The sequence below is a fragment of the Sciurus carolinensis genome, chromosome 16 (assembly GCF_902686445.1).
Source record: "Sciurus carolinensis chromosome 16, mSciCar1.2, whole genome shotgun sequence".
In the NCBI taxonomy this organism is placed as follows: domain Eukaryota; kingdom Metazoa; phylum Chordata; class Mammalia; order Rodentia; family Sciuridae; genus Sciurus; species Sciurus carolinensis.
The window spans coordinates 798,188-811,248 of NC_062228.1; the positions used below are offsets into that span (position 1 = coordinate 798,188).

General features: G+C 65.5%; 1 protein-coding gene across 3 annotated transcripts in view; it reads left to right on the forward strand.

The window, feature by feature from the left end:
- Positions 1-7,109: 7,109 nt before the first annotated feature.
- Cbfa2t3 (CBFA2/RUNX1 partner transcriptional co-repressor 3) overlaps positions 7,110-13,061 on the forward strand; it is a 70,586-nt gene continuing 64,634 nt past the window's right edge. For 2 of the 3 annotated variants that reach the window (XM_047529157.1, XM_047529155.1), the window contains exon 1: positions 7,111-7,269. In XM_047529157.1, coding sequence (XP_047385113.1) covers positions 7,194-7,269 — 76 coding nt within the window. In that variant the 5' untranslated portion in view covers positions 7,111-7,193. Of the gene's footprint in view, positions 7,270-13,061 lie in introns of all 3 variants that reach the window. The other variant, XM_047529156.1, reaches the window with a different exon arrangement.

A 13,061-nucleotide genomic window follows, 5' to 3' on the forward strand; every position in this document is an offset into this window, starting at 1 on the left:
TGCCCGGGGCCTTGGCACCTGCCACAGTGGGGCAGTGGGGTACAAGTCTCCACGGCACCGAGGGCTACCGGCACCCCTGACCAACGTTCAGTGCAGAGAGTGCTGAGTCGGGCTGCAAGGCCAACACGGAAGCCACAGTGTCTGCCGTCCTGCCGGCTCTGCACCGACGGCGGGGCCCAGGGAGAGTCGGGGCACGTGCCAGGGCTGTTCCTCCTTCTCGGGGAAACAGCATCATTCCCAATCCTGCTCTGGTGGTTTAAAAAGTCACCTCTGACTCTCGGCTACTGTCACCTGGGCACCAGGGACACAGGCTTGCAGCCTGAGCTGCCCCACAGAGCCTCGGCCCCTGAGCCTCGGAGCCCACCTGGGAAAGTGGCAGCTGCCAGGCCTGGAGGAGGCAGGGAGGAGCCGGGAGCCAGCCCTGGGCACGAGCAGCACCCCAGCCCAGCAGTCTGGGCACCTTGGCCAACACGCCTGCCAGAGTGACCAGGGTCAGTGTGAGGGCAAAGGAGGGCCAAGGCCTCCCTTAGGAAAGACCCCAAGTCCTTTCCTCCCCCAACACACACCTGTGAGCCTCTAGAGGCCCAGAGTCTGGGTTTTGAACCTCCTGGTCTCTGTGGGCTGGGGGGATGGCTCAGTTGGTAGAGTGCTCACCTTGCACGCACAAGGCCCTGGGTTCAATCCCCAGCACCGTGAAAAAAAAAAAGTATTCCACTTTGAACCTCCTGGTCTCTGGGTGCCCAGGGCCCCTGATGTCTTACAATTCCCAAGGTCCCTCCCCAGGGCCTAGTGTCCACCTCTGCTGGCCTAGACAGGAGGCTCTAGGAGTGGTCAGGGACAGGGCAGGTGAGTAGAAGCTCTGGGAGGCTAGGACTGGAGGTCTGGAGATGGTTGATAGGCAGGGACAGCTGGAAGGAGTCACTGCAAAGCCAGTGCCCAGTGAAGGGTGGACACTGAGTGTCAGGCCTCAGCCACACCCAGGACCCTCTGGAGGTCCCAGAGCCTCAGAGCTCCCTGCAGTGGGCAGCGGTGGCTGTGACAGGGACAGGCCACACCCAGCACTGCTCCAGCGTGGCTGTGGCTTGATACAGGGCAGTACTCCTGTGCCCAGGGTGGACAGGAGAGCACTAAGGTTAGGCCCCGCTGTGAGGGCCACACAGAAACGACGATATGAACAGACACCGTGTACTATGGCAGCGAACAGCTGTCTGCCAGTTACAAGCGTCCAGAACATAGCACACAGGGAAGCATTAATGTCCAGGAGGGCTTCAGGCACAGCTGCATCCAGGGGTCAGTGGTTGCTGGGCTCTGGCTTCTGTCTCCACTGTTGCCTGGTGGGCTCCCTTGAGGAACTACCATGGCTGTTGCCAGCTGCACCCTTGCCCCACCCCCCTTCCCTCCTGGAGGAAAGAGCCTCTCATACTCAGGTTCCCAGGCCCGTCCCAGGGCAGAAAGGCCATCTTGGGCCCTGGTCACTCACAGTGAGAGTGGGCAGCAAGACTGGACCGCCCTGTGTGAGGACCCCCCTCAAGAACACAGTGGCCATCAGGAAAGAGCAGGGCAGGCGGAGGCCCCTCTGCCCTGCCCCAGGCCCAGGGAGAAGTCAGACAGGAGGCCCAGGGCCCCCCTCTGCCTCCACCTCTGCTGCCTGGAGTCTTTCTGCCTTGGCCTCCGCTCAGACGGGGAAGAAGCCCAGAGTCCAGGCCTCTGGGGTCCTTGAGGTCAGGCCCATGGGAAGGAGCCAGGGGCAAATCCAAGCAGCTCTGGTCCCTTGAGAAGGGACAGTGCAGTAAGAGGCGGGCGGGAGGACGTGTCCTGCAGGACCTGCTTTGTCCCCCCATGCGGTGCCCACACATCCTCCGGGGACCCGCTCCTCTGAGATGGCCCTGAAGCCCCTCCTGTTGGCGCCCCCAAGGCAACTGGGAAGAGCCCTGATGGCCCCGGGCGGAGCGGGCAAGGAGGAGGACAGGGTTCCAGGACCAGGGCCCTCCCGGACCCCCTCCCAGCCTCCCACTGGCGTTCCGAACGTCTGCAGCTTGGACTGGAAGCTGGCAGAGCAGGAGAGACCAGGGCGGGAGGTGGCAGGCAGGGGGTGCCCGCAGCACGGCAGGCGCATGGGGCCTGTGCACCAGCACCCTCGGTGGCCAGAGCATCCCAGGGCCACGGGGCGCCACTGCCCACTGCGTCCACGGGCCTCTGAAGTTGGATTGCTGGATGAAGGCGGCCAGACTGGGCAGCTGCGTGCTCCAAACGCACACGTGTCTGAGGAAGGTGTCGTGAAACTCGACGTCACAAGACCACAGGTGACCCAGGGGTCTGCGTGCCGGGCCCTGCCGGCTCCCCGGGGTGCCAACCTGAGGTCGCTTCCACAGCAGGACCACGGTGGGCGGGACCCGGCAGCTGGCCCGCAGGCTCTCTGGAGGACTCCCTGGCCAGCAGGGCCACAGGCTTCTCAGCCCCCGACTCTCCCTTTTCCGTCCCTGTGCCCAGAAGACCCTCGTCCCCCTTGGCCAGGCCCACAGGTGCACCTGCTGCTCAGCACACGGCTGTCATTCACCTTGTGTAGATGCCACTTAAAGGGTCAAGTCTACCCAGTTCCCAGGCTGCAGAATGCTCTAGAACATGGGTGGGTGCCCAGTGCCAACCTCTCCTGTCCTGACTCCAGGGCTCACTGTCCAGGTGGACTGAGCTTCTGCCCGTGGACACAAAGGAGCCCTTGCTGGTGTGGCCGCACAGGATGCGTCCTCAGCGGAGTCCGACAGGAGTGCCTGGCCTCTGCAGCCTCCTCCAGGGAGGCGACTGGGGCTCCGCAGGGGTGGCGCCTGGCCAGGCTGGCCTCTCCCTGCAGTCGGGGTGGGCCCAGCCAGGCGCCGGGCTGCTGAGGAGCAGGGTCCTGCGTGGCTCCACCAGGATCCTGCGCCCTGGGTCCAACCAGGGCCCCGAATCCCAGTCCCACACGCAGCTGGGTGCGAGTGGCAAGCCTCTTAGCCCCTCTGGCCTCGCGTGACGGATAGTGGATGTTCCGTGTCATTGATGCTGAGCAGGTCATGGGGTCATGGTGGACAGAGCATGGTGGCCCCCAGTGTCGACTGCCCTGCTGGACTCTACTCAGGGCGCCAGGGGAAGGACGCAGGCCCTGCTGGCCAAGGCCTCTGACTCCCAGTGCAGCCTCAGGCCACCAACAGCCAGGGATGCCTGTGCTAGCCTCGAGGGGCCCGGTCAGGAGTAGCCAGGCCGGTGCCTGCTGGTCCCCCAGGGCCCCGAGCACCTGGGACTCCTGCCTTTGTGTGCCAAGCCTCAAATGCAGCCCGCTCCCCGGAGCTAGCCGACCAGCGGCTGTGGTGTGGAGCCCGCAGTGTGGAACTCGAGGGCAGGAAGGGTGGGACGAGCCAGAGAGGGCCCACCAGGCCCAGCCCACCTCGCCATCACCCACCCGCGGAGCCTGGGCTGCTGCCAGACGGCCCTCATCAAGCCAGTGAGGCCAGCCCCGGGCCCTCCACGCGTCCAGGGAAACCAGCCCACAGCAACCACGCCCCAAGGGGCCAGCGCCACAGGGCTCCGGTGGCCGTGGAGCACGCAAGGGGCACTTCTTGAGGGCTCTGAGGGATGGGTAGGAGTCTTCTAGGTGGGAAGTGTCTGTGTGAGGGTTGGAAGGCCCAGAGATGAGGAAAGGGTCTGAGGAGGGGAGGGGCAGGGTGTGCAGGGAAGGCTGAGCCGCCTCGGAGCTGGCCTTTGACTGGGAACCAGCAGCCCTGAAGGCATAGGAGGAGGATGGTCAGCCACATTGGATTGGGCAGAGCTGTCTGTGGAGGTGTGGGGCACAGGAGGGCTGGGGACAGACGTGCACGCAGAGGAAGAAAGGGGAAGCCCTCTGCTCACTTTCCAGGGCCCTCCTGGTCAGGGGGACAGGCCTCCTGGACAGGCAGTCCAGTGAGGAAGAACTTTCTGGAAAACACAGCCCCCTTGGAGGCAGATGTTTCAAGATGTCAGGGCGGGTTGCATCTTTCCCTGGCCTAGCCCCTCTTGGCCTGGACCCCCTGGAGAGGTGGCCTCCTTGGGCATGGAGCCCAGCTAGAGGGTCTCCAGTCCCTCCACCAGCTGCCCTGGACTCCGCGTCCCTGGTTTTACAGTTGAGGACACTGAGGCCCAAGAACACCCAGCAGGTGGCCCACGCAGGGTGAGCCTGTGGTCTTTGGCTGGGGAGCCCTCTGAAGGCCCAGCCTGCCCACCTGGGGCCTGGGGCCAGGGGATGGCGGGGCGGAAGGTGAGCCAGAGCAGTGGCTCTTGGGCTCAGGGCAGCCCGGGCAGGACAGAAAGGGACACACCTGCAGCCCGACCAAAATTCACATTCCCTGTGGCCTGGACCCTAGTGCCACAGAGCATGGGAGACTCATGCCCACAATGGCCCCGTCTGTAGGTCAAGAGCTGCCAAGCGTTGGGACATCTTGGCTTCGGCCTTGTTTCATCCCTTTGGCTGCCGTTGGTGCCAAGGCTCCAAGACAATCAGCGAAGAAGACTGTCCTAAGTCCGTGTTGGATGGACGGGCTCCTTGGTCACTCCGTGCGCTCACTATGTTCTCAGAGGCCTTGGAGTTCTGCAGATGCCAAAGGGGTCCATTCCCGGAAGGTGGGGACCGTCCCGGGCTGCCCAGCCCTGACCCTGGGGCAGCCTGCCCTTGGTGCTATGAATCTCCCCAGCCAGCTGTCCCTGGTTCTGGGTCTGCTCGGTTCTGCCCTGAGCTGGGGAGAGTGGGCATGTGGCATCCGACAGCCAGCCTCACCTGTACTGCCCAGCACCTGGCTGACTTTTCCTGCTGTCCACCATGACTGGACACACCTCATTCGGGACAGGGATGTAGAGGCGGGAGGCCTGCCTGCTGGGCGGCCCAGGACTGTGTGTCGGCTGCCCGGCCTTCTCTGGGTGACAGACTCACGGCCTCTCTTCAGGGTTTTGCAGCGGGGAGGCCACTCCCTGGGTCCCCCCGGCCTTGTGAGGTGGGCTGGCAGGAAGCCCACCTAGGACCAGGCTTCCTCATCCTCGAGTCCTGGGCACCTGCGTGGTCCCAGAGTGGCCCCAGAGGTGGCTGTGGGGTGGGCAGGGAGAGAGCAGCAGGAGGGAAGTGTGCTGGCCTCAGACAGGGCACTTCCTCCCAGAGCCTTATCTCCTGGCTGCCCGGCTCGGAAAGCCGCAGCCAACGACTGCTTCCCACAAGCACCAACTGCCCGGCAGGGCATGGGGACCAGGTGCTGGGCAGCCTCCACGTATGGCTGAGCACTTCTCTTCCCAGCCCCACCCCGTCCAGCCCACTGACAGGCAAGCCAGGCAGGGCCAGCCGAAGGCCAGCTCAGAGCCCCCTGGAGAAGGGGCAGCGCCCATCTGGGGAGCAGCAGGTGCGGGAGGGGGCAGCACCTGCCCTGCAGCCCTGCCCAGGGTGCCCTGCGGCTGCCCGCCTAGGCGGGGCTGTTCCACCCAGACCCCACTTCCCCAGGCAGACCCCATGCTCACAGGTGGAAAGTGGCGGTCGGCAGTGACGGGATGCAGTGCAGCCGGGCCCCAGTGGACAGGCATCGAGGGCCGCTGCACGGCACCCTGCCTCCCGGGCCTGGGTCTAGGTGGAGCCTCCACACCGAGGGTGAGGAGCTGACCCGAATCCCACCCTGGCCAGAGCACAGGGACCCAGAGTGACGATGGCCTGTGCCCCAGCTCACAGGGATGCCCGCCACCAACCCTGGGGGCAGAGCCTGGAGCCAGCAGGGTGCAGAGGCCAGGGCAGGCACCGCGTCCAGGAAGGCTCCTCGGGACAGGCTCCCACCTGGAAGCAGGGATGCCCGCCTGCAGCTTGTCCACCTCCAAGTGCAGGGCATGGGGACCCGGGCAGGCCTGGGGGCAGGAGATGACCGGCAGCTGCGTGCAGACACAGACGACCCACAGGGACGCTGATCGGGGAGCAGAGCTCCCAGCCAGCGCTGGCCTGCCTGAGCCCTGAGCTGCCACCACACCTGGGACCCCCGAAAGTGCCCGGGAGTCCCTCAGGCCTGGCACACGGTCCACTTCCAGGAACCACTGCCTTCCCTCCTGACAGACACTAAGCTTTCCCCAGACCATGCATGGCCCCTCAGGGTGCCCAGCAGGGAGGCCCAGGACACCCTCCCTCCAGTCTGAGTGGCCAGGGGCTCTGAGGTGGCTTCTGGGACCTCTCAGAAAGGGACAGCCTCCCCAGCGAACTCCACACTGCTGACCAGCCACCCATGGGGCAGGGGGCAGGGTTCACGGCAAGGTTTCGGCCCGCGGAGCCCATGGCCCTGACTGTGGGTAGGCCAAGCAGAGACAGCTTCCTTTGCCAACCTGGCAGGGGTTCCTGGAGGGCAGGCCAGGCCCAGGAAACCCAGAGAGCCGGGGAGCCCATCTGAGCCACAGCTGGACAGGAGGCTGCTCCGTCCAGAGCTGGTCAGAGGCCCGACCAGGACTCACCCACGTATCTGCCTCAAGGCATAGCCAACCCGAGACCCATTGGCCGGTGGCTCCAGAGTGGGGGACAGCAGAAGGGCTCTGGGCCGTCTGGTGGGGGGCGGGTGGAGGGGTGGAGACCCGGACCACTCAGGCCCAAGGAAGGGCCATGCCCCACGGGAGGCCAGGCCGGCTGGGAGGCGGGGGACTCTGGGCCAGGATGGACACTGCCCCGCAGCTGCTGACCTGCCTGAGGTCGAGGAAACACCACCTCCCACCGTGGCCACGCCGTCAGGCCTGCAGGGCTGCCAGGCGGTAGGAGGAAGTTGTTGGAAAGTCAAACCGGAATGGCTGAGAGGGCGGGCGGGCGGCGGGGACCCAGATGGTTCCTGCCGGGGAGCAGTGGTGCAGCTGCGGCCCCCAGCCCTGCCGCATTATCACAGGCACACAGCTGGCTGCCTCGCCCCTGCAGCCGGCAGGGGACCTCCCCCACCGTCCCCAAGCCCGCCCCGTCACATGAGCCCCTGCAGCCTCCCGCCCCTTCCCCAGGGCCAGCACCCGCTGCAGGCAGCAGCCGCCAGAAGGGCCTGGAGCTTTAGGGGGACAGAGGCCCAGCCTCAGGACACCCCACCCGCCCCCCCCTTCCTCTCTCCCTCCCTCAAGAGGTCTGGGAGAGGCCCCTCTGAGAGGCCTGTGAGGACTGAGGGCCAGGGCGGCCGGTCCAGCCTCCGACCCACGCCAGCTCCATGTCCCGAGCAGTCTCCACGCTGGACAGCAGGCCCCGGGCATCGGTGCCCCCGGGGCCCAGGAAGGGCGGACCAGGTAAGAGGCTGGGCTGGGGCGGGGCCGCGCTCGGGCAGGTGGCAGAAAGGCGTCTCCTGGCTGCCGCCTGCCAGGCTGTGCCGACAGGCGGCCTGTTGACCCGCCTCAATTGCCAACCCGCCCACCACGGCCGCATCCCACACGGCTGAGGCGCTGCCCGGTGAGGCCCGCAGGTGCCAAGCCTCATCCTGCCCCGCCAGGGCAGGTGCTGAGCCCTACCCAGGAGAGGTGGGCTGCATCTTCCCCCGTGGGGGCTGAGGCTGGAAGTTGGGAGGGGGCATGCAGAGCCCCCTCCTCCTGGGACACACCAGCTGATGCCTCTACAGGTCGGGTGAGGAAACGGAGGCCAGAGGAGGGGACGCTGGCCCAAGGTGCTGGCGAGCGAGCGATTCCTGGCAGGGAGTGGGGGGCAGCGGGCCTGGGAGGGTCCCAGCTTCCTCTGACACCCCCTGAGCCTGGCCCATCGGTCCCCATAGCCTGGGGAGGGCTACATCCCAGGACGCTGGGGCTCAGAGATGCAGGCCAGCGACCCCAGTTCCACTCCACCACGTGGCCACACTCTGGGCAGCCTCTGGAACCTTCCGAAGCCCACAGTCCCACGCTCCCTGTGCCTTGCTGCCACAGCGAGATCCGGGCCTGGCCGAGCCCACTCACACAGGCAGGGGACGCAGGGCATCCTCCTCTGCAGACGACCTGTTTGTTCCCTGAGTGGGGCCTGACGTCACACTGAGGCTGCTCCCCACCACAGCTGCCCGGGGCCCCCGAGTCCCTGCAGGGCCCCAGCCACCGGCAGGCTCCTCCCACCCTGAAACCCCAGGTGCAGAAAGCCCGACTGCCCGCCCGGCCAGCATGGGCCGCTTGGTTCAGAGATGCCCCTCCTCTCAGGGATGGCCCTGCAGGCCTGGCTGCCCTGGGAACCCGGGGCCTGCTCTGCCTCTGCCACTGCCTGCCACAGGCCAGTTGCCCTCTGCTGGCCTCAGTTTCCTCCCCGTCAGACCCTCCTGCCCCGGGGGGATATGGGCATGGCCTCTAGAAGGCTGGGAAGGGAGGGAAGAGGTAGCTCTGAGGTGCATGGTGAGAGGCTGTTCAGTCTGGCTGGGGTCTTGACCCTGGAGGAGGCCAGGGCCAGGAGGTGGCCTTGAACTCCACTGTCCTGTGGTGGTGCCTGTGTGTGGTGGCTGGAGGGGCCCAAAGCAGACGGTCTGGGTGTGCCTCTGATAGAACACCCAGTCACTGACTGAAGGCCAGAAGGTCACTTTGTGAGCCCCAGGGACTCCCCAAGGCCCTGCTCTTGGAGCCCTGCAATTCCAGGAAGCACCACCAGGGACAGCATCGAGCTGGGCCCTGATGGAGGTGGCTGTAGAGGTTGTGCAGGGTCCTGGCCCAGGACAGCTGGAGACCATGAGAACCCTTGAGGCCTGAAACAGGTCAGGAGGCCTTAAGCCATGAGAAGGACAGCACTACTTTTAGGTTGAGGGCTGAGCGTCTGCCTTCTGAGCCAGTGCACATGAGGGACAGGCGGGTTTGGAGGTGTCTCTGCAGGCTGGGGCTCACTAGGTGCTGGCTGTCTGCAGCAGGAGGCTACAGACAAGGAGGCTGAGGTCAGAGGTGACCTGCCTCCCCCAGGAAGGAGGGCAGAGGTGCCAGGCAGGCAAAGAATCACGCCCTGTGGAGAGACCAGGTTAGACCAGCTGGAGTCTAGTTGGCGGGTTTTGACCTAAGCCCATGAGAAGCAGTGCATGTGCCCCCTGGGGGAGCCCACACAGGCAGGTAGGGCAGGGACCAGGTGCTGGAAGGTGAGAGGCAGCTGGACACCTGCCACCTGGCCTGGGGGTGGAGGCACCCAGAGCTTGACATGGGCTGGCTCCGTCGATATTCCCACACACATGGCCACCGAGGAGTCCACTCTTGGGAATGCCCCTGCCCTCTGGATAGACTTCCTGGGACTGCACCAGTCAGTCCCTCATCCAGGGGCACAGCCCCCCCAGGATAGAAAGCACCTGGGGAGAAGGGGCATGTGTACCGAACCTCTTGCTCTTCCTGTGTCCCTTCCAAAACAGCACAGTGTGAGAGCTGCTCACCCACAGCGAGCTGTGGCAGGGGCTGCGGGTGATCCACAGGCGATCCCTGTGTCTGCACCGTGGCAGGGGCTGCGGGTGATCCGCGGGCGATCCCTGTGTCTGCACCGTGGCAGGGGCTGCGGGTGATCCGCGGGCGATCCGTGTGTCTGCACCGTGGCAGGGGCTGCGGGTGATCCGCGGGCGATCCGTGTGTCTGCACCGTGGCAGGGGCTGCGGGTGATCCGCGGGCGATCCGTGTGTCTGCACCGTGGCAGGGGCTGCGGGTGATCCGCGGGCGATCCGTGTGTCTGCACCGTGGCAGGGGCTGCGGGTGATCCGCGGGCGATCCCTGTGTCTGCACCGTGGCAGGGGCTGCGGGTGATCTGCGGGCGATCCCTGTGTCTGGGAGGAGTGTGTCCATTCTGTGCAAACACAATGCTATTTTATAGGAGGGACTGAGCATCCCCGGGTTCTGGTGTCTTTGGGGGATCCTGGAACCCTTCCCCTGCAATCCCAAGGGACAACTGTACCACAAATGTGGGGGAAGGGCTAAAACAGTAGAGACGGACCCTCTGGGGTCTGCAGGCCAGGAGTCTGCAACCCCTCCAGCTCTGCAAGGCTCCTTCCTGCCTCTTCTAGTTCCTTGTGGCTCCAGGTGTCCCCGGCCCCTGCCCCACCCCTGCGCTTGCTGGCCTCATGGTGTTAGGGTCTCCTGTGTCAGGGTCTGAGGTCCAGACCTGGGCAGGCAGGTTCAGAACAGGCCCAGCCCTGTAAGATCAGACGGAGCCTTGAGCAGGCTTAGGTGGGAGGCTGGATCAGGTGTCCTGGCCAGGAACAGCAGCACAAGCGTGGGGTGAAGGAGACAAGGAGGACAGCAGACAGTCCCCCTCTCTCCCGACACCCGCCGTGGTCCACTCGGCAGCTTCCTGGTAAGGGTGTGCTTGTCAGCTATGAGCCAGAGACCCAGGACCAACTCAGAGGTTTACTGTGGCTCGTGGTCTCGGAGGTCCAGTCCGTCCTCGGTGGGCTCCGTGGCTCTGGGCCGGAGCTGAGGCAGAACGTCATGGCAGAAGGTGGGGAGGAGGAAGCCCCAGGAGCAGAGAGCACTGCTCACCAGGCACAGAGAGGACCCCAGCGCCTACTCCTCCAGCCACACGCCTGCCTGCACTCACCACCCAGATAGTCCAGGGGGTGGGTCGGCCCACCACTAACCCCCACTCTCACAACCTGGCCCTGGCCCCTGGGCACTGCCGCGCTGTGCCAGCGAGCCCACCCCAAGGAGGGCCTGTCTCTGCGGAGGTCAAGTGGCTCTCCTCTGGGCGGGGAGACTGGGCCCTCCTCCTTGGGGACACGGCGACCCCACCCTGCAAACCCTGTCCAGGGGAGCCTAGGAAGACAGGGTGCAGGACAAGCAGTCAGGTCAGCTTCCTGGGGAAGTGGTCCTGGGGGCTGGAGGGGACCACCCTGCAGGCAAAGGCTGCTCTCACTTCCTCCACAGGCCAGGAGAAAAGCCTCCAGCTCACTGGTGCTGGCCCGGGCCCTCCACGTCTGTTCTGTGATGTGCTTGACTGGGCGGCACAGCAGGGAGTGGCGAGGGTGGGGACTCCTGTTCTCCCTGCCCAGACACACGCCAAATGCCACCCACCTCTCTGAGGGAGCTTCCCCCCAAATGTCCACGGGCTCAGGTGTTACGGTTATTGATGGTCATGGAGCCAGAGGTCAGACTGAAGCAGAAGCATGTCTGCGCTGGCCCAGGGTGGCTGCACGGAGGCAGTGGAGGCCCATGGGAGGGCTGCCCAGAATGGAGGTCAGTGGCAGTGGAGACCCCACCCAGGAGGCTCTCAAGGGCAGGGTTGCTCTGTCATCAAGTCTTGGAAGAGCAATCTGGTAAAAACTCAGGTTGACCGCTCAGCGTCTCCCCTGTGCAACTGGTGGCTCCACAGACACCCCAGGGCCTTTGCATGTGCTAGTCTGTCTCTGTGGAACCTGGCCAAGCAGCTCCTCAGGAGGCCTGGTCCTCAGTTAGCCCTTCCTGCTGTGCTCAGCTCTTCTTTCAGTACATGTCTCCTTGAGGCAGGGTCTCTGGCTGCCCCTCACAGTGCACTTGGTACCCAACTCGGTGCCCAGAGAGGAAGGATTTCCAGGTCTCCACTGGGCACAAGGCCACCCACATACCTTTGTCCTGCTGAGGCTGCAGCAGAAATGGTGGGTGAGCCTAGAATCTAGATCTGCCATCTCAGCCTGGTCCCAGAGATGGGAAGGGCTCACCCGTGCCACACGGCGAGCCAGGCAGGGGCAAGCTGGACCCTGGGGTGCTGGCCTTGGGGCCTTGTGCTGGGCTCCAGGACCCAGCGGAGGGACTCAGAGATGGGCCTGAGGGTGCCAGAGCTCTGGGTGGGAGCCTCGTGAGGGACGGCTTGGGGGCTGGTGTCCAAGCCTCCCGGACACAGCCGGGTCTGTGCGGCTGGGCACCTGCCAGCCCTGGTTGGGGTCGTCTGCCTTGCACGGCTTGGGACAGGTCAGCTCACCCCTGGGTGACGGTGGGCTGAGGCAAGGCCAGCCTGGAGGAAGAGGTCTCTCAGGAAGGAGGCTGGCACCTGAGGAGGCAGGAGCCTCCAGGAAACAGGGCTGGAGAACCCCAAGGTGTACCCACGCCCACGCTCACCCGTGTCCTCGACAGCACACCCAGGGACAACCAGGGAGAGGAGGGGGATGGAGGAAGACAGAGCGGGACTGGGACCCCACGGGGAGACGGGTGGCTTCCCTCCCCTCCCGCAGCACCCACTGCCCCAGGGGCCTGGCAGTGCACTCGTGCCAGCCCCTCCCAGCCCCGGTACCAGTGGAGCTGCTGCCGGGAGGCGTCAGGAGAAGTGCCGCTGCCCCTCCCAGGAAGGGACACTGCTCAGGGTCACTCTGGGTGCAAGGGCACAGGGCAACCCTCAGGTGCGCAGGCCAGGAGGCCTGCCTACTGGGCAGCATGGGTCTTCACAAGAGGGGCCCTGACCTGCCTCGAGAGGCAGTGTGGGCGTCGGGGATGGGGCTGACCAGGCGCCAGGTCCCAACTCTGCACCTGCTGGCACAGCTGGGCTCCACCCTGCCTGGACCCCCAGCCTCCCTGGCTTTCCCCAGAACTCATGCAGGGCCCTGGAGGGCAGCTGGGATGGCCAGCCCACTGTGGACCCTGGGCCGGGCCTGTGGGCAATGTCTCCCCAGCAGCCCCCAACAGCACTGTTGGCCCAGTTGTGAGGCAGGAGAGTCAGGAGGGCGGAGGAGCCTGCCCAGGTCATGGTGGGCATGCTCATCTGCCAAGGGGGAAGCAGAAGGGAGACTTGAGCTGTGGCCTAGGTCCACTGGGCCTTGGGAGCGAGGCCAAGGCCTGTCCTCCGTGCTGGACACAGGCAGCCTGGTCAATGCCCCTGGAACTGTGAGCCTCAAGAGCCTGTTGAGGACGCGGGCCTGGTCTCTTGACCTCTGCTTCCCACTCTGTGAAGGGCGGTAGGCGGGCCCGACCGTCCAGAGGAGGAAACCAGCTGCATTGCTGCACCCCGCTGGCCCTCACCCTCACTAAGGCGGGTGAAGAAGGCCCAGGCACAGCGAGGGTCCCTGGTCCCGTCCTCGCTGCCCCCCAGGAGCCTAGCTGGTGCCACCTCTGCAGCTGCTCCTGCAGACAAAGGCCAGGAGGGGCCCCAGGAGAAGGAACTGGGGAATTCAGCCCGCCCTGCGGGCCCCAGA